This window comes from Pteropus medius, unplaced genomic scaffold (genome assembly GCF_902729225.1).
Source record: "Pteropus medius unplaced genomic scaffold, Ma_sr-lr_union100, whole genome shotgun sequence".
NCBI classification, from domain to species: Eukaryota; Metazoa; Chordata; class Mammalia; order Chiroptera; family Pteropodidae; genus Pteropus; species Pteropus medius.
This window is the reverse complement of record NW_024346150.1, coordinates 1,103,568-1,121,738: the sequence shown is the minus strand read 5'-3', so window position 1 is coordinate 1,121,738 and position 18,171 is coordinate 1,103,568. Positions and strand designations below refer to the sequence as shown.

The 18,171-nt window shown below is 44.0% G+C and overlaps 2 protein-coding genes and 1 pseudogene across 6 annotated transcripts in view; 1 reads left to right on the top strand and 2 right to left on the bottom strand.

Annotated features, from left to right (window-relative positions):
* The window catches only part of UBAP1 (ubiquitin associated protein 1), a 58,670-nt gene extending 57,008 nt beyond the window's left edge, over window positions 1–1,662 (top strand). For all 3 annotated transcript variants that reach the window (XM_039875544.1, XM_039875546.1, XM_039875545.1), the window contains one exon: window positions 522–1,662. In XM_039875544.1, coding sequence (XP_039731478.1) covers window positions 522–662 — 141 coding nt within the window. In that variant the 3' untranslated portion in view covers window positions 663–1,662. The remainder of the gene's footprint in view (window positions 1–521) is intronic.
* Window positions 1,663–2,484: 822 nt separating this feature from the next.
* Window positions 2,485–18,171, bottom strand: part of KIF24 (kinesin family member 24) — a 49,498-nt gene continuing 33,811 nt past the window's right edge. For all 3 annotated transcript variants that reach the window (XM_039875540.1, XM_039875541.1, XM_039875542.1), the window contains 7 exons: window positions 14,589–14,710; window positions 13,672–13,777; window positions 11,074–11,145; window positions 9,225–9,334; window positions 5,399–7,597; window positions 4,064–4,157; window positions 2,485–3,523 (listed from right to left, as the gene is read on the bottom strand). In XM_039875540.1, coding sequence (XP_039731474.1) covers window positions 3,383–3,523; window positions 4,064–4,157; window positions 5,399–7,597; window positions 9,225–9,334; window positions 11,074–11,145; window positions 13,672–13,777; window positions 14,589–14,710 — 2,844 coding nt within the window. In that variant the 3' untranslated portion in view covers window positions 2,485–3,382. The remainder of the gene's footprint in view (window positions 3,524–4,063; window positions 4,158–5,398; window positions 7,598–9,224; window positions 9,335–11,073; window positions 11,146–13,671; window positions 13,778–14,588; window positions 14,711–18,171) is intronic.
* On the bottom strand, window positions 15,813–15,930 carry LOC120613030 (uncharacterized; annotated as a pseudogene).

Here is an 18,171-nt window from a genome sequence, read left to right as displayed (position 1 = left end):
ACCAGTGATGGCAGGCAGAGGCAGTTGAAATGTAGCCTCCCAGGTGTTCAGACAGGCGTTTGGCTAGTTTGGGTGTTTGGCTCTGATGAAGCAATGGGTTGAAGACCACCTAGAATCCCAGGGAGGGAAGGGAAGGGAAAAATGACATGGGCAAAAAACCATATTTTCGGATGATTTGCAAGATTGCTAGTCACTTTGCTTAGCCTGCTCTCCAGAGAACAGCTGCCTCCGGGTTTAGTAGTCTGCACTGTTAGGAGTGTGGATGTGGGTGATGGGAGTGGAATGAAGGTCAGCAAGAGTTAGCACTGGGCGTGGCTTCTGAGATGATGGGTGTGGCCTCAACCTGTCTGCTCTGGCTTTGTCCACAGCACTCCTCTGCTTTTTGGGGGACCTGAGAGAGGCTCATGGGGCTCTGGCCAAGGGTGCAAACTCCCTCAAACAACTCCCTATATTCATATTTCTCTACTCAGCTGTGCTGTGTGGCAAGATCTCTTTAATTTGTATTTTCTTCTGTTCTTTAGATGATGGAGTTTCTTCAGTTAATGAGCAAATTTAAGGAAATGGGCTTTGAACTGAAAGACATTAAGGAAGTCCTGCTATTACACAACAATGACCAGGACAATGCTTTGGAAGACCTCATGGCTCGGGCGGGGGCCAGCTGAGACCAGGCCCTGCCTAAGCCCTGCCACAGAACCACCCCTGCAAGAGGCCCTGAGGAGCCCACCCGTGGAGAAGGAAGAAGGGGCACACTTCCAGATTTTCTTTTGGGGGTAAAAGGTCAGGTGTAAAGACTGTGCTTGCCAGTCTCTCTGAGCCTAGGCCCTGTGCTGGGGAGAAAACTCAGATTTGGGCATGTGAATGTCCCCAGAACTGTCCTGGCTCCTTCCATATTAAATGTATTTATATTTTGAGAAGTGTCCTTCCCACCTTGGCCCTCCAGAGACTTCTCTGGTTTTTCTGGGGTCTGTATGTCCTCAGCTGAAACCTGGCCTGGCTGCCAAAAGTAGTCGGGGAGAAGGGGAGGGAGGGCCAGACTCAGTGCTGCTCTGGGGCTGGATGCTTCCCTCCTCTGCACTGGCAGAATGAACTCTAATCCAGGTTGAGTGCAATTGAAAGGTTCTTCCAGGGTTTTATTTTTCCTCCCTTTTGACAAAGTCTCTTAGTGTTACACTGGCTCTGCAATGTCTCTGAGGTGCAAAGAATGCCCTTTTCTCTGTGGGGCTGTGCATTTGCCTCTTATGCCAGGCAGTTACCATGCTTCCTTGCCCCAACCTGTTTCTTTTGGCTTGTTTTGGACCACTGTCCTCTGCTACTGGGATTTTAGAGCCCCTTGTTCTAGGAAACAGTTGTCAGATTAAGAAATCATTGGCCCCTTCCCAGCTGGGCCCCGAGTTGGGGAGAAACCGGCCATGATTTAGTTGCCCAGCACTAACTCCACCTCAGTTCTTGGAGAACAACCTCTCCTTCCAGCCCCCTGCTCTAGGATGACACAATGAATAACACCTAGTCATAGAAATCAGTCTTTTTGGTTTGTTTTGTATTACGTTGTACATCATTAAAGATCTAAATACAAAGGATATACAGTCTTGATGAATCTAAAGTAATTTGCTAATAACTATTTTGATTCTTCAGAGAGAACTACTAATAAAAATCTAAAAGGTGTGTCTTGCTGTCATAATTTATTGCTAAGGGCTGTTTTACTGAGAGGTAGGGGTCAGTGAGTGGTAAAGGGATTTCTTGCTTAGATTTGCTGGGCATGAAATAGGACATATTTTGTCATTTCAGTATTTTCTTCATTCAGGTGAAGGTCTGTTTAAACCTTACCTAGCCTGGTCTCTGGGCCAAGGATGCATGCCTTCCTGCAACACTGGCTATTGAGGTGAAACAGGCTGGGCCTTCAGGGGAATCACCCAGAAATGAGGAAGAAGCCCCTCTTCTTGGGAGTAGCACCAGGCATTTATGCCACAGATAGGACTGGATTCACACTGCTTCACCAGCTTTCAGTGGTACTGCTATATCTGACAGAACCAGATTTAGCCATAAAGTTTCTTGTCCTTATAATTACTACTGTCCCATAGTCCCTCTTGTGCTGTTGGCTGGAGGTGTGTTTCTAATCCTTTTAGTGATCACTTGAGGGACTGCCGAGCCTTTAGGCCAGGAAGCACTAAGCTGGGAAGCGGCTGCCCTCTGGTGGTCAGATCAGACATGGCTAGTCTCAAAGCCAGTTAGCCCCTCTTCTGGCCTTTAAAATTAAGTCCTCATTTTAAAACCTTAAAAAGTTATCCTTTACCAGTAGGAAATTAATGTTCCACACCATAATGGGTGTCAGGGCCAAGGATGTGACACATGAATCTCGATTTAACCCAAGGTGGCCTTAGAAGATGATGGGCCACCTGGAAGCTACTATGTATTTCTTGTTTTAAGCTTCTTCCTGCTGCAAGGTAGCTAGTTAGCAAGACTCACATGAAGATGTGTATGCATGTGTGTGTAAAAATTCTGCTTTATGCAATGCCAAGATACTGAACACAGGCCCTTGAAAGGGGAAGTGGGCAGCCAGAGTGATTGTGCATGATGGTGAGGCTACGAGATGGACTTGCCTGAGATCCTCTGGCTCTTCATTCTGTGAGTGGGTGTGGTAGGTGAGGAGTCTCAAACAGGAGCCAGGAATGCCGCAGGAGTATGAGGGCTACTGAGGCTTGTAACAGGCTGGTCATCCCAGCAAAAGGCAGAGATGTGAAAAGAGTAATGCACTGACGTAGGAACCCTCTTCTGTCTCAATACTGGTTTGCAAGAAGGAAGAGGAACTGGAAGCATAAAGCCCGTCCCACATCTGCTGTTATTAAAGACACATCAAGTCAAAGTTCCTTCGTTTTACATTTCAAAAGCCAACCTAAAGCCCCAAATCATGAGACAGAACTCATCTGCCCCTGCCCCACTAGCACCGATGTTTTCGTTTTTGGCCAAGTCCTGAAGAAAGGCATAGAATTCAGCTGATAAAGCTCCTGGGCGCAGCATTATCTTTCCTAGTTTGTGATCTGTGACCTCTAAGTTACCAGTGACCACCTATCCTTTAATTCCAAAATTGAGAAACATCTACAAGGTTATTAGACCCAGGTGTGTTTCCATACAAGGGTCAGTAAGACAAATTCTCTTCTAGCTTCAGAGAAAAGGGAGGGGTACATTAAGATCTTCCTGTGCCTGGAACTGAGAGACAGAGGCTTGGCCCTGAGAGAACAGCTGGGGCCCAGCCAAGCCCATGTGTAGCTATGGAGGCTAACGTGGGCAGAACCAGGAAGTAGGTTCTAGTATCTGTAGGGAGGACCCAGCAGAGGCCCCTCCAGCCCCTGAGACCCCTGCGACCCCATAGTGTGTAGATCTTGCTCTAAGACACCACTGTCCTCTCAGGAGCCTCAGACAGCCTGTGGCAGGCCAGGTATAGCTGCAGTTGGTTCCTCAGACTCTGGATGCACTTGGATTTCAGAACCATGATTTCATCCAACTGGGTCACAAAATCTTCAAAATCCTGAGATAGGAAACAAAGGATAAATGGAGCTGTTGCTGGCCCTCTTCTATATCTGTGTTTGTAGTCCCATCTCCTGCAGGAAGATTTCAGAGCCCAGGCCCCTCCAGCTGGAACACCTGCAGGATAGTCACTATGGCAGAGGGTGGGCCCCACCTCTCTACATTTGAGACACTTTATACATAGAGAAGTATCTTTCAGGGTAGAGGGGTGTTTTCGTAAATACCTCTGGTCTGCATGTGGCTCACTGTTACTGTCACAAGGAGGGGCCCCAAGAAGCCACTAGGAAGGCACAATGGTGAAGGATAGAGGCCGGAAACATTTTAGCCTAGGAATGGGGAGTGTGGTACCATCTCCCACCTGTCCTTTGCACTCTCTCAAGCTATCCCAGAGGAATGGCAAGAGAAAGCGCAAGGCCTCAACAATGGGTGGAATATGACAGCAGACCCTCACCCGACACTAACCACAGCAAATAAAGCTGACCGTCAAACTAGCCGAAGGCTAATTCCCAACAGTCCCGAGTGTCCAGACAAGGGCACTTACATTAGGAGCCAGCTGGCTCATCAGGGTCTCCTCCTTGAAGCCCAGCTCAGCCATTTCATCCAGCTGTTCCTGGTGTGCTCGAATGACCACCTGCCTAGGAACACCAGAGAGTACACTGTGGGCCTCCAGGCCTTCCAACTCCTGGGCAGCTTTCTGGAGTTGAGTCCCATTTCAAGGCCAGGAGCTGCCTCTGCCCAAAGTGGTCAAGGCTTTGACCAGGATGGCTCACCCCACCTCCTCCTGTCACATGTTCTTCTCCAGACTTAAGAGACTAGGGAATACCAGTGAGATACTGGGAGAGACAGGGGCTTTTGGAGCTGACCCCTGCCTCCCCAGGTACACTAAGGGACAGGACTGGGTGCTGCTTCTGAGGAACTGCCCACAGCTCCCTGCAGAAAGGCTCAAGGCTGTGCCACTATAGCTGGCATCCTTGGCACAAAGTAGAGCCTACTGTCTAGGATGCTGTCATTTCTACTTCTTATGGGCGGTCTGGGACCAAAGCATGGGGGTTTGAGCTAGAAGCTGGAGTATCTGTCTTTTGTCATACCCTACTGATGGGTAGAGACCAGGGAGACAGCAAGATTACCTGGAAGAGGTGGGCTCCTCACCTGTACATCCCTGCATGCCCTTCTTTTTGTCCATGGCCCTGGCCTGAGCACCAGTGAGCAGCAGACAAAGACAGCTGGCCTAGGTATCAGGAGCCTTAGAAAAGGGCTGCAGCCTCATAAAGGAAGTATCTGCTCCCACAAGCTCACCCTGCCCTCTAGCTCCTAGGCTCCTGATGCTGAGAGGGGCCCTGCTAGATCTCACTGCTTCCTTTCTTTCACATCCTCTGAGGCTGCTGTCTCATCGCCGCTGCACTATACACAGCATCTTTTGGGAAAAGCAGCACAAACCACCATCCTCTGTTTTTTACCTTCCCCATATTGGAAGGTACCCAACCTGCTTTAGCTCTAGGGGTACAAGGTGGCAGCTGCTGGGTCCCTGGGCAGCACTTCCAGGAACACAGACCCAAGAGAATGAAGAAGAGGATTCTGACCTCGCCACAAGTCACAGGCTTGCTCTTACGGGGACAGATCTCCCCTTCTCACTCACGCCTCAGCTTTCCCAGACTGAGGGTCCACCCACCCTGGCAGGCCTGCTCCAATACTTTTTATTTCTGCTATTTATGTCAGATGCATCTAGGCAGACTCCCTTGAAAAGTTTAACAAAGCCCTTCTCTAGTCACAGTACAACTGACACTGAGCCAACCATAGACATCCCCAGAACAGACAAAACATTAAGTTAAGCTGGGTTGGGAGTAGGAGCTCAAGTCTTGGGGAAAGCCCAACTTACTGTGCGTGCCCCAGGGTGGGCTGGAGTGTCCCGGCAGTCTCGGGAGAGCAGCTGGGGACCAGGGGAGAGCTGGGTCTTGTTAAGCACCTTTGTATCGGCCTGTGTTTGAGCCATTCGATGTCCTCATTGTAGTAGGGCAACCTGATGGGGTCTGTGGACAAACCCAGCTCCTGCCAACCAAGACCTGCCAGATGCTTTCTCTCCTGGGCCCAGGGCTGGTCAGCCACATCACTACTTTCTGTTCGCGGGGTGGGTGTAGGCCCACAGTGGGGTCCTCCAGTATGTATGGTGGGGAATGGCTTTCCTGGGAATCCCTGGGAGCTGCCCAGCTCTGTCTCCTCAGCATCGGCATCATACTGCTCACTAGCCTCATGTTCCTGGGAGAAAAGTGCAGTCTCCATGCTCTGGCAGGCCTCCCCCAAGTCAGCCTCCCTGTCAGGCAGCTCGTCAGATGGGTGCTGACGGATGGGTGATGGAGACAGAGCTGGAAGATCGGCACCAGGCTTATTGTCAGGGGGAGATGACGAGAGCCACAGGTGCCCAGCTGAAGACACTGGCAGGACTGCCTCTTGATCACCACATGACCCTGAGTGGTCCACAGCTGGCCCCTCTGTGCTTGCTGCCATCTGACTGTGTGCAGCCTCAGTCTGGGCTGGCTGTTCCAAGGGAGGAGAACCCTCATTATCTATGTTCTCAAGGAGGGACACAGTGAGGGGAGCCATCAGTCCAGAAGCATATTCAGAGCATGTGTCTAATTCTTCTCTAGAGTCTTCTTGAAAAGGGTCACCGTTTTTCACTGCTGTGGTAGCCACATTTGGGCTGTCTTCACTGACTTCTCTCAGAGGTGTGCTGACTGTCTCTCTTTGGTCAGGAACTGCAATGAGGGATAGCGAGAAAGTGAAACCATCTTCCACTAGAGACTGCAAGCTCCCCTCAGCCTGCCTAGGAACCTCGCTCCCGAAGGCATCCTGTCTGAGATCAAAGGCAGAGCTGCTGCCTCTTTTCTGGTTATATACAAAGTTTACCTGTGAGCAGTAAGGCTTTTCTGCCAGGTTGTCTCTAGGAGAGGGCCCTGAGGAAGTAGAGTCCTCCTCTCTGCTCCAGTCCAAGGGCACCTTACTTGGGCTGTGGTTGTGATCAAGGGCTGCTCTTCTGTGGCTTGTGGGGTCCCTGGAGTACATCCAGCTTCCAGCTAGATCCTTCTCATCATCTTCTGTCCTGGGGCTAAAAAACAGACTCTGCTGCCTTTCGGCCACCTGCTCCTCAGGACCTCGTTCCCTCTGATGAAGGAAAAACGAGCCTTCGCTATTCTCCACAGTGTTTCTCTGCTTTGTGGTCCTCTGACTGGAGATATGTGAGAAAGAATCTTCACTGAAATCACTGTCATCAAGGTCCTCAGCTTGGGCTCCATCATGGCTCTCGGAATAAGAGCGTAAGGGAGGAGGGGTCTCATTCTGGAGCTGCCCTTCCTGGGGCCTGTACTGGCATAAAAGCCTTTCCAGTGGTTGGTACTTTAACTTCTGCTGGAGGAGAGGTGGCTGCTGGAACTGCTGGTGATAAAAGCGCAAATGTTCCTCCCTCTCCTTCTGATGTGGAGGGATGTTTGTCCAAGCTTCAGAGGCGGGCCTGGCAGGTGCCCCATTGCTGCCCTGACGGTACTCTGCCAAGGGGTGGATACTGCCAAAGGGGAGCTCGCCTCGTGACACAAGCTGCTTCTGCACTGGCTGCACAGTCTGCACTTTCTTATACTTAGAGGGCAGTTTACCATGTACCATGTCTTCTCCAGGGACAATTTTGTTGCTGATTTGATTTTTCTCAGAGCACAGTGGAGTTGACTCTTCTACCTTTTTTTTGGCTAAATGTCCAGACCGCATGGTTCCTTTGACAGGGCTAGTCTGAATGACCCACTCTTGGGGAGGATTCCCTCTGGAGCCACACTTTGTGCCATGGACTTTAGGTACAGAAGTAAATGGAATGTTGGGTGGGTGGCTGGCCAGAGGATGGGCCTTCCCTCTTGTGGAGCCAGGTGCCACTGTGAGTGACTGCTGAAGCCCCAGCCTGACTTTTTTGGGAGAACACTTGTCCCCTGGCAGGGCCACAGGGGAGCTCTGAATTCGTTTCGGAGAAGAATTTCCAGATGTCCGATTTCGACTGGCAGCTGAAGTGCAACACTTAATGCTTTTCTTTAGTTCTTTTACCCTGTAAATAACAATTTCATGTTACGTGTATATTTTGCATGTTCTATAATTCCCTTTCTACAGCCTTTAGGGAAAACAAACACCAAAGAAAAGTATTACAGGGATTGAATACTGGGAGAGAATAAGAAGAAATGGGAAGATTCTATTTCAGCATGAGATACCTCTCTTTACCTGAACAAAAAAGACCAATGACTTCTCTGAGGATATAAGCATGCACCCAACATTCCATTAATCAGAAGAGTTTTGGAAATTACCACAGTCCCATGGGAGGGACAGGCCAGGGTAGCTAGTGTCAGGACTGTACTATGTCCAAGCAGAGCCTATGCCACGCTTCCTGAAGATGGGCCAACTCAGGAGCTTCATGTCTCCCACTTGCCCACTCACTATTCCACAAACAGAACCCTCAATTCATAACGTAGCCACTTTCTTCTAGCAGTGGTAGTGTGCTGGCATTAGGAAACTATGCAATAAAAGAAACCTCCTTCAGAAAACTTACTTGGGGGACCTATTAATAGTATTATTGTTAAAGTTAACATATATTGAGTTCTATGTGCTGGGCATGGTACTAAGCCTTTCATACATATTACCTCATTGGTTCCTGTTGTATGAGGTAGGTGCTATTTATATCCCCTTTAAGATAAGGAAACGGGCTCAGAGAGTTGAAAACTTGTCCAAGGCCACTCAGCTAGCTAGTGACAGAGGCAGGGTATTTGGCCAGATAGTCTGAATCCAGAGCCCACTCTTGTAACCACTTTGTAAACTCTCTCTCCTATTTATATAAGATAAGGTGCACACAGGGCCTTACTCCAGCCCTGACACCCAGCAGGAGCTCCTCCTTTCATTTGCAAATATTTATTGTGCATCTACTAGGTATCACATACTGTCCAGGCAGTAGAGATATAGTGGAGAAAAAGAGATAAAGTTCCTAATCTCGTGGAACTTAAATGATAGCTCGTCTTTCCTTCTTAATGAGTTTTATCAAATGCCATGGATACTGAAAATTCTTTAACAGTAATAAAAAAACAGATATCCTTCAAATAGTTTGTTAACCTTGGAGACAGCTTCTGGGAGACTCAAGAGGAGAGTGTAAGACAGGACCAGGTAGCAAAGTGGCCAGAGGAAAGGATGGTAATGACAGCATCTTCACCCACTGTAGGAGACACATGTGACCATGGGGTAAGAGGTACTAGCTGTAACACCAACTCCCAGTGAGCCCTTTTAACATTCTTGCCCTTCTCTGGGTCTGTTTATCCTTCTGTAACACATCTGGGGTTGGTCTCTTCTAAGTGCTTCTGCCTTGGCAAGTAATACGTATTCTATCCCTTACAATTTAGGGCTTAAGCAAATGGAAAGAAAACCTCAGTGAGCCTTCCACTCCAGAGAAATATTTCATCTTCCATTAGCCATTTAAATGCCACCGATGGAGTTCTCTTGAACAAGGGAATGTGTTTCTCTTATCACATTCACACTTGTAAAGTGGCCTACCGGGTCGCATTTTTCAAATGACAACTGCATAAAACCCTGGTGGTAGGATCACTGCCTCAAGAACAGGCTTCTGGAGCCCTAGGTCAGATCCCTGTGTGTGTAGAAGACACACATACATGACCTGCCTCCTGCGAGGGACTCACCGGTCAGCATAGCGCAGGGTATTCAGAGTGTGTTCAGTGGCCACATGGCTTGGTGAGATGTTGGCGATCATGCAGGTTTTGGCATTGCCAATGAAAGAGTCTTTCAGGACCTGTCCAAAACAGAAGGCAGGACAATGAAGTCAACTTACTGTATGCAAGACACTGGACCGAAAAGAAATTCTTTTGTCCCCCTGTCTACAAAAAGGCAATTCACAAAAGAAGAAACACAAATAATCAACACACAAAGGCACTCACTTCTCCACTAATCAAAGAAATGCAAACAACCATTAAAAAAACTAATATTTTTTTCACCCGAAGATTAAGAAACACTCATGACACCTGCCCGCTGATGGTCTAGGGAAATGGGCGCTCTCACACACTGCTAAGTTTTACCATGTACCATGAACTGGTAGAAGCTTTTGGGAGCGCAGTAAGCAATATGTATCAAATGTAAAAAATGTACACACTATTGTTTGGCAATCATGCTTCAAGGACTTTATCCTAAAGAGAGAATTTCTTAATTGATCCAAATAAATAAACAAATGAAGTACAAACAGAATATTGGTCACAATAATAAAATTAGAAAAATCTAGGAGTATATAAACAGAGAACAAACTAGATCAGTATAAACTGAATACAATACAACCATTAAAAATAATTATTCATATCTGTATTTAGGTACATGGAAGGACCTAAAACTGTCTTAGTGTGAAAAAGGCACATGATTCCATAACTCTAAGTGGATCTATGTGTAGATATATGAGTAGAGAGATGCCTGGAAGGATGTTCACCAAAATGTAGCAGTGGTTGTCCCTGGGAGCAGAGATTTTCAGGTGCTTTTCACTATCTTCTTTGTACTTGTATCTACTGTTTGAATTATTATTTTAATTAATAGGAACATATTTTCTTGGGATGGGGAACTTGTTTTAAGAAATAGAGTAAATGTCAGAGTCAGGATTAATCACCTGTAAGAAAGGTCTCCTAGGTCCCTGGTTGAAATCATGTTTGAGAAGACATGATCTAATATAGATCAACAACTCTGCCTAGTAAGGAACTGTGTTATTATAGGTTCTGACTCAGGCCCTGTAGAGCCACTAGCTGGCAGCACAGCTTGAAAACCTCTTCCAAAACACAAAGATCCCTGCCTAGTCGATCCTCTGTGTACAGGACTTGGTGAAGAAAGGAACCAGGGGCACCCATAACTGTCTTAGACCCCTCCATGGGCCACTCTTCTGCACCCATTACAGATGCTTACTGTTGTTTTGTTAATATGAAGCACATTTTCATGATAGAAAAACAGAAGAAAGATTACCTATAGTTCTATCACTCAGAATAATCAGTTAACAAATGCATACTTTTTCTGTGTAGTTTTTTTCTCACATCATATTTTTAAACTATAGATCTTGATCACACGTCAAAATCTACCCCATTCTTTTTATGCAGCTATTCTTTTTGTCTTAAAACACTGGTCTAAGTCTTACGGCTAAGAAAGTACCAAATACAGCTACTCCACACCCTCTTCAAAGGCTCAGAGGCTCCATTAAATTGACAAGGTTTTTTTATATCAGGAATAAGCGGAAAGCTGTTGAATGATAACCAGAAGAGTACTGCTGCCCCACGGGAGCCCAGCTGCCTCACACACTACAGGTATCTCTGCCTGAAGATGCCCCTCTCTCCTCCTAGACTAAGAGCTCCTAGAAGGAATGTGACTCCTCCCCTTCACTCCCCCTTCCCCCGTGCTTAGAGTCATATCTTGATGGCAGTGGATACTCTGCTGAAGGAACAAATAAATGGAAGAAGGAACAAATGAGTGAACCAGAATGAACTCAAAGCTCACATTTAACTTTACCTGAGTTAATTTGCTTTGCCGAAAAGGAGTATGGGTATGTTCCTGATCCAATGCTCGGATACATTCCTTCAGCTGAAAATAACAAGCACATCAAATATCACATGCAATGAGAGAATAGATCAGATTTTTCTTACATTCAAAGTCAGTCAGTCAGTCTTCCAAAAGGAAGTCCAAAATGCCCTGATAGTTTCTTGTTCAACAAGAAAAATCAAGCTAGACTAGAAAACATTATCCTGTGCTATCTGTGCCTAGGTTAAGGGCCTCCCAACTTAAAAGCTGTGATCCTGATAGCATGGAGCAGACAAACCTAGGGACATTTCCACAGGTCCCAGAGTCTAAGCTTATGCAGTGGCAGTTCTGGCTTGCCAGCTCCCTCTCATCACACTCTTCCCAACTGCAGAAGCGCTTAAGTAAAGAAAATATCTATGCCACTCTTCCACCTCCCCACTTACATGTGCACACCTATAGGTGTAGACTCAAGTGTAGATTCAGACATAAGTTGTCTGAATGGGGAAGGAGAAATTCTAGAGTCAGAGCTGGGAAGGAACTTAGAAATCATCTAGGTCTACCTCCTCACTTAAAAAAAGCCAGAACTGTGGCCCAAAGGCAAGGTCATGTCACTTGCTCCTGGGCATAGCCCCTCAAAGAAGTGCTCACAGGACATCACTAATGCCCGCATAGACCAGGGTATGCAGACTTCTAGGGGTAACAGGCACAGCAGGGGTTGGGGGAAAAATGAGGGAGGAGAGATCTTTTATTTCTGAGTCATGAATCTAGGCTAAAAGGCAGTAAATGAAAAGGAGAGGAAAGAGCTTGGAAGGAATTCCTTGGAAGTGCCAGTGCTGGGAGTTCACCAAGAACAGGTAAGTAGCCTTGAGAATTTGCTGTGGCTGTTCCCGGCTGCAGTCAGGGATGCCTGCAGCTAACTCTCCTCTATCTAAGAAGCTGCAGACTATAAGAAGGAATAAGGAAATTTCCTCTTTTATTACAAATCAATCCAATATTCCCTGGGATATGAGCACTGGGAAGATTCTCCAGAATGGATGAACAGGTAACCAAACCCTGGCCCCCTTAGTTATACCTGCTCCTTATATACTCAAATCCAAGTGTGGCCACCAATCCCTATGAACCTGGTCCCTTTAGCCCTGCTGAATCAGAATGGAAAGTAGAATTTACTAAACATTAGGAAGAACCAAGAGAAATGCCCAGAAAAGAAACAAGGGACATCTTTGTGTACCTCACAGAGAAATATCAGCATTATTTTGAAATATATATATACTGAAGTAGAGCAAATACATTATATTAATGTTTTAGGAACTAACAATTCTACTGTAAGAGAGAAGGAGAAAAATACAAATTCAAAAAAGTTAAGCAAAAACTCTTTAATCTTAATTTCGAATTAATTTATTAGTATGAATTCGTGATATATTTTTCTCCTTCTAAAAAACGAAATCTATTTTCTAGCCGTGTTCATCAGAAAGGGCTAGAAGCAAGGACTAACACAATGATAGTAAGCCCCCCTATCACCCCTAAACAGTCTCTAAATTCCACTTCCCTCTAAAACCAAGGCTTATTGAATAAATAGCTGATTCAAACCTGGGGAAGGAAATGTACAAGATGAGCCCAGAACTTCTAGTCATTACAGAGAGCCAGGAAGGAAGCTATCAGGGACTAGAAGACACAGGAACATATTTGAAAAGGTTCCAACTAGCCAAAGATGTACAATATAAGCAGCATGCTGAAATAATATTTTGAATATATCAGATTAACTAAAACATATAATTAAGAGTATATATTTAATATAATTAGTACATGTATTTTAATGTGGACATTAGAAATTTAAAATTACATATATGGTTTGCATTTGTGGCTCACATATTAGGAAATGCTGATTTAAAGGCTTAATCAGATTTAGGTTCTATTTTTTTTCCGGCAAGAATTCAGAGGTTATTCTTAGACATCCTATAGGAACATGTCAGGAGGTAGAGAGAATGGATGTCTCTTTTTGTGATTTTAAGAAGAAAGATTCAAGTGTTGTCAGCCTAATTCCTCCATTAAAACATTTCCCATCAGCCTTTTTCACCTAATGGTTTTAGCAGCCATTGATGAGCATCACTTATATTCATTGTTTCATTAGGGATTCCAAAATGGTGTAATTCTAATATTCCTTCTGTATTTATTAGCTGGAAAAGAACTTTCCCTCAAGTATCTGATGAACCTGAAATACAGTTCATACAGTGGAGGCAAGATAAATTCTTGATTCTTTGTCGTTACCAGTTTTCAGAATGAGTTGGTGTTCTGGTAACCTAAACGTGACCAATGAGTTTGTTGTGCTTTGTTTCTTTTGTATTATTATAATCTCATTATTCTACCATCTCATCATTGGATCGTTCCCCCTTTTCAAAGAAGGCAGGGAGACAAGGGAATAGTTGCCTAGAATTGCCGAGAATTTGATTGGGCAGCTTCTATCTATAAGCCTGGAATTCATTGCCTGGAATTCATGCCCGTGCTCTGTTGATTCCACCCCACTCTCAGCCACTCGGGTGGGGCAAATTCTCTCAAGAAGAATTTTTAGATTAAAGCTTTCAAACAACTCACAGCCAGAAGACTCTGGTTTATTTCTGCTCCTTCCATCTTTGTCTGTCTGTCTGAGTCTCTGGCATCTGCTGCTCTTTCACTGCCAGCCAAGTCAATGAAAGAGATCCTAGAGAAAAGACACAGCAGGGATGACTTCTTTGGGGCTTTGGTTTCTTTTTACATCCGTCAGCATTTTGTGATGGCCGGAAGAAATTAACACTGGCTCATACTCAGGAAAAAAAAAGGCATTACTGTCAGCTTTCCAAAAGTATCGCAAGACACTGATCTATCCACTGCTGCTGGCACTGTTCACCCAGACACTTCCACTGGTTTTAATCATTTGTAAGAAAGTATAACAAATTAATAAAACATTCTTCCCATAAGGCTAAATGACCACAATGTAAATTGCTTAAGGGACCACTTAGATAATTAAATAGAAACTTCAGTGGGCTGCTTTCCAGCCCCCAAAAAAACTAAAGAAAAAAGAAAGAAAAAAAGACTCATTACTCAGAGATGAGATAGGCTCATCCATCAGTGTGGCAGAGTTTGCTAAGATAGCACCAGAGAAGCAATGAATGTACCCAATTGTCTCATGGCTTCTTTCAAGAAGGATGGATTAATTTTCTTTTCTTTTTTTTTGGCCTGTAAGCTCTCTGAGATGCATTCTCTGCTATTCCTCTGCTGATACTGTGTTTCACATTAGAAGCAATCAATGTCCCTTTTAATAACTTAGGGTTGACCAACAATAGGTCATTACTTCATGGTTAATCAACTGATGGCACTTCAGCACAATGATTTATTTCAGGGCTAACAACTCTACTCTGTATCCTTGAAATAAAGAAATCCATGGTGGCAGGGTGTCCTGTTGTTGATAACATATTTCAAAGTCACATTAGGGAAAAGCAGACAATGCAATTCTCTGCATATTTCCAGCTCACCTGCCAAATGTCCTCTTGGCTGAATCTTTGATCTGAATTTGGATGATAGCATGGGAGCGGGAGGAGTCTGCATTAACTCCAGTGGCCCCGGTGCTGCGCTCCTTGCTGCCCTTCAGGATCACCTGAAAATAAAATCCATAGGGTGACTTCCCCAAGGAGTAAACAAAGCCCTCTGGCTCCTAAGAGTCGACTCAATGCAATAGAGAACAGACACGTAACTTTGTTAGTACACTGCAGCTTTTTCCCTTCATGTAGGAAGCTGCCTAAACACTAAATCATATAAAGTACCCAACAGCAATGAAAACAACGTGGAATACTAATCTTACGGGGGAACATTCAATAGCTCAAGAGCTAATTTACTTCTTGATTTCATACACTCTTTTTTAATATCTTTGATAGATTTAGTTTAACTAAAATCCCTAGGGTATAACTTGGCTCCAAAGCAAGGTCTCATAATACTCATCTATCTTAGTAACTGAAACAAAGGACGGAAATGTTCATCATGGAATGACTAATCACATCCACCTGCTGTTCCACTGGGATGCAGTCATAAAAGAGGCCAGGCCTGATGTGTCGGAACATGGAAGTGATAAGATATCGCAACTGCCATTAGCCCATGATTTCTTTTGAGACCAATGCCACTCCAAATGGGAGTAAAGACTAATCTGGGTCCCTCGGGCTACAAGAGAATTAGGGAGAGGAGGTAAAGCCTCAGGATTGGCCTCTAGCACTGAAAACAGCTATATATGACATGCTGTCCTGATTTTAGATAGAGGGAGGAATGTTGATTCCTGACAATCAAAAAGGTGAAGATCTTTAAAAATATTTGATAGAATCCTCACAATAGCCTGATGTGAGGGGAATGTGATTATTATGCCTACTTTATAGCTGAGGAATAAACTCAGAGGTTGATTTCCTCACAAACAGCTGTGGTATGGAAGAACCAAATTCCATATACAGTACATATGACTTCAAAGTCCGTGTGGTTTCTACTATACTGTGGGGCACTGATGATAAATACATTTATATTGTAGTGAATTAAGGGTAAGGAAGTCCTATTTCATTTTGTCTCAATCTCTCAGAATCTTAACTTATATCACATTGAACATAGCTACAGTTTTCTAAACTACTTTTTTTTTATTTTTTAGGCGAGTCAACCCTTGGTTGACCTCACAGATTGCAAGGACCTTGTCAGCTTACAATCCCTTACTTTTTTATTTTTTACACCTACAGCACCTGGTCTTCCTAGATGGTCTCCCATCCAAGTACTACCAGGCCTGACCCTGCTTAGCTTCTGAGATCAGATGGGATCGGGCTTATTCAGGGTAGCAGGACCATAGACTACAGTTTCCAAATAAGAGTCTGAAAGTTGACAGTAAAATTTCAACAACAGGTCACAAAATAACAAGAACGGGCTTGTGCTTTTTAAAAATTTAACTAAGTTCCTCCATGCTCTAAGCAATAGTTATGTTACTAAAGATTATCTGGATGTGAGATACAGAATTATATTTTAGAATCAAATTTAGAAACATATTCTAAATGTATTCATTTTGTAAATAGCTTGCTAAAAGTTTAAAGGGACTACCTGATGAATCCTTTTGTAAGAAGAACCTGTTAATTTATAAAACTGGTTTATCAACTGCATGGATAGCATGTTGCTGCTAATCAGAAATTAGAATAATTAGAGCAGTAATCCCTTACACTAGGTGTGTCAAGTGCCAAAAAAAGAAAAAAAAAAAAAGCACTGTTAAGCTTGGATGCTGGCTAGGTCACTTAAGGCCATATCTGTGACTAACTCATCCAGTTTAAATGCACTTCCTCATCCTAGCGTCTCCCTATGGTTGTGACTTTATGCTTACATAGGCTGTAATGCAATGATGATGGATAATCTTAGATTTGTATTGTTCTTTTAATCAAATCTTTCTTCTTTTTCATTAGAAAATCAAGACATGCTTACTGTGGAAAACTAGGAAAGTATAGGAAAAGCATAAAGAAAATATATACCTCCCATCATCCCAGAGTTAACAAGATTCTGGTGTATTTCCTCCTAGCGTTTTAGGGTTCTCACAGTTGTGTTTTATTTTGTCTTTTACAAACCCCATAAAGAGACAGGAGAAATCTTTTAAATCTCTACGTTTGTGTAAGCAATACACCTGACGGATAAGGGAGGAATCACAGAGAAGTGACTTATGCAAGGTCACAAAGGTAGAATATTGTCAGGCTAGGAACAGAAGCCAGGTTTCCCTGGCCACATGTGAGTAATGATGCTACTTCTGCTGAGACCTAGTGAGAGCTCAGAGAGGCCTCAAGATTATACTTGGCCAAGAACTGTGGATATTGACAGGAAGCTGAAAGGATGGCCTTGTGGTGAAATTCACCCCCAGGGGAGTCAAGAAAGACTGCTTCTGGGGTTCTATTACAGAGTTTTGCACTGGGCTTTTCATTGTACCTGTTCACCATGATGTACTAGGTACCTGTGAGTGTGCCTTAGAAAACAGTATGTTGAGGCAACCTTTCCTGACTAAATGTCTTTTAGGAAAGGTGTGAAGGAATTTCTGGTCCTTGGTTGTTTCCTCAGCTTCAGTAACAACCTGCAATCACCATTTCTTTCAGAAACTGTGGAATAAAGCGGGTTGAGCTCTGAGGAATAAAAAATGAGCAAGTTTGTGAAGACTGTCACACAAACTTTTGTAAATGACATATGAATGAAGTGCAGCAGTTTGCAATGTGTGAACACTTGCAAATTACTTAATTTTTTAGGGTCTCAGTTTCTTATCTATAAAATGGTAATCTCACAGGTTACTTATGAGGACTAAAAAAGATAATACATGTACCATGATTAGCATATGGTAAGTTTTCAGTAAATATTAATTTTTTAAAAAGATGCTAAAGAACTAACATCTCCATGTAAACTTCCAAAACAAATGATTTTTCACAAATGTAAAACAATCAGTTTCATAGGGAAATAGACCTTGATAAATCAACAGGAGATTCCATGGGCTCCCCAGTACAAGTAAGAAAAAAAAAAAAGGAAAGAAAGGAGGGAAGGAGGAAGAGACTAAAGAGAAAAAAAGACTATCTGTTTGCAAGTCTTGGAGTAGACCAAAGTTAATACAATCACCTTAATAATCACTAGGCCTTCTTTTTCTTTTACTGCCTCTGTCTTAAATTCCTCCTTTGGTAGCTAAAGTCTGTTGGGCAAGTTTCTAAATCTAGGTCCTTTAGACTAAACAGGTTATGTGAGTAGTGAAATGGGAACCTGCCACAATAGAAAGTACAGACAATTGCTGAATTCTATGGCACTGGGAAACACTGAGGGACTTACTAGTAACAGTAATGGATGTGACAAAATGAGCTAGCATCACAGTAAGCATTTTATGTACATTATCTCATTTTCTTCTCTATTACGTGACTTGATCATCTACTATCATTCATGTTGCAGGTTCAGAAAAGTAAAGGACTTTTCTCAAGGATACACAGCACTGGGTCCAAGCTCCACCTGGTTACAAGGCTTTAATCACTAAGTTTCCTGCACAAATAACAAAGAAGGGCTAAGAACACTTCAGTAGGAGAGGCACTGTGT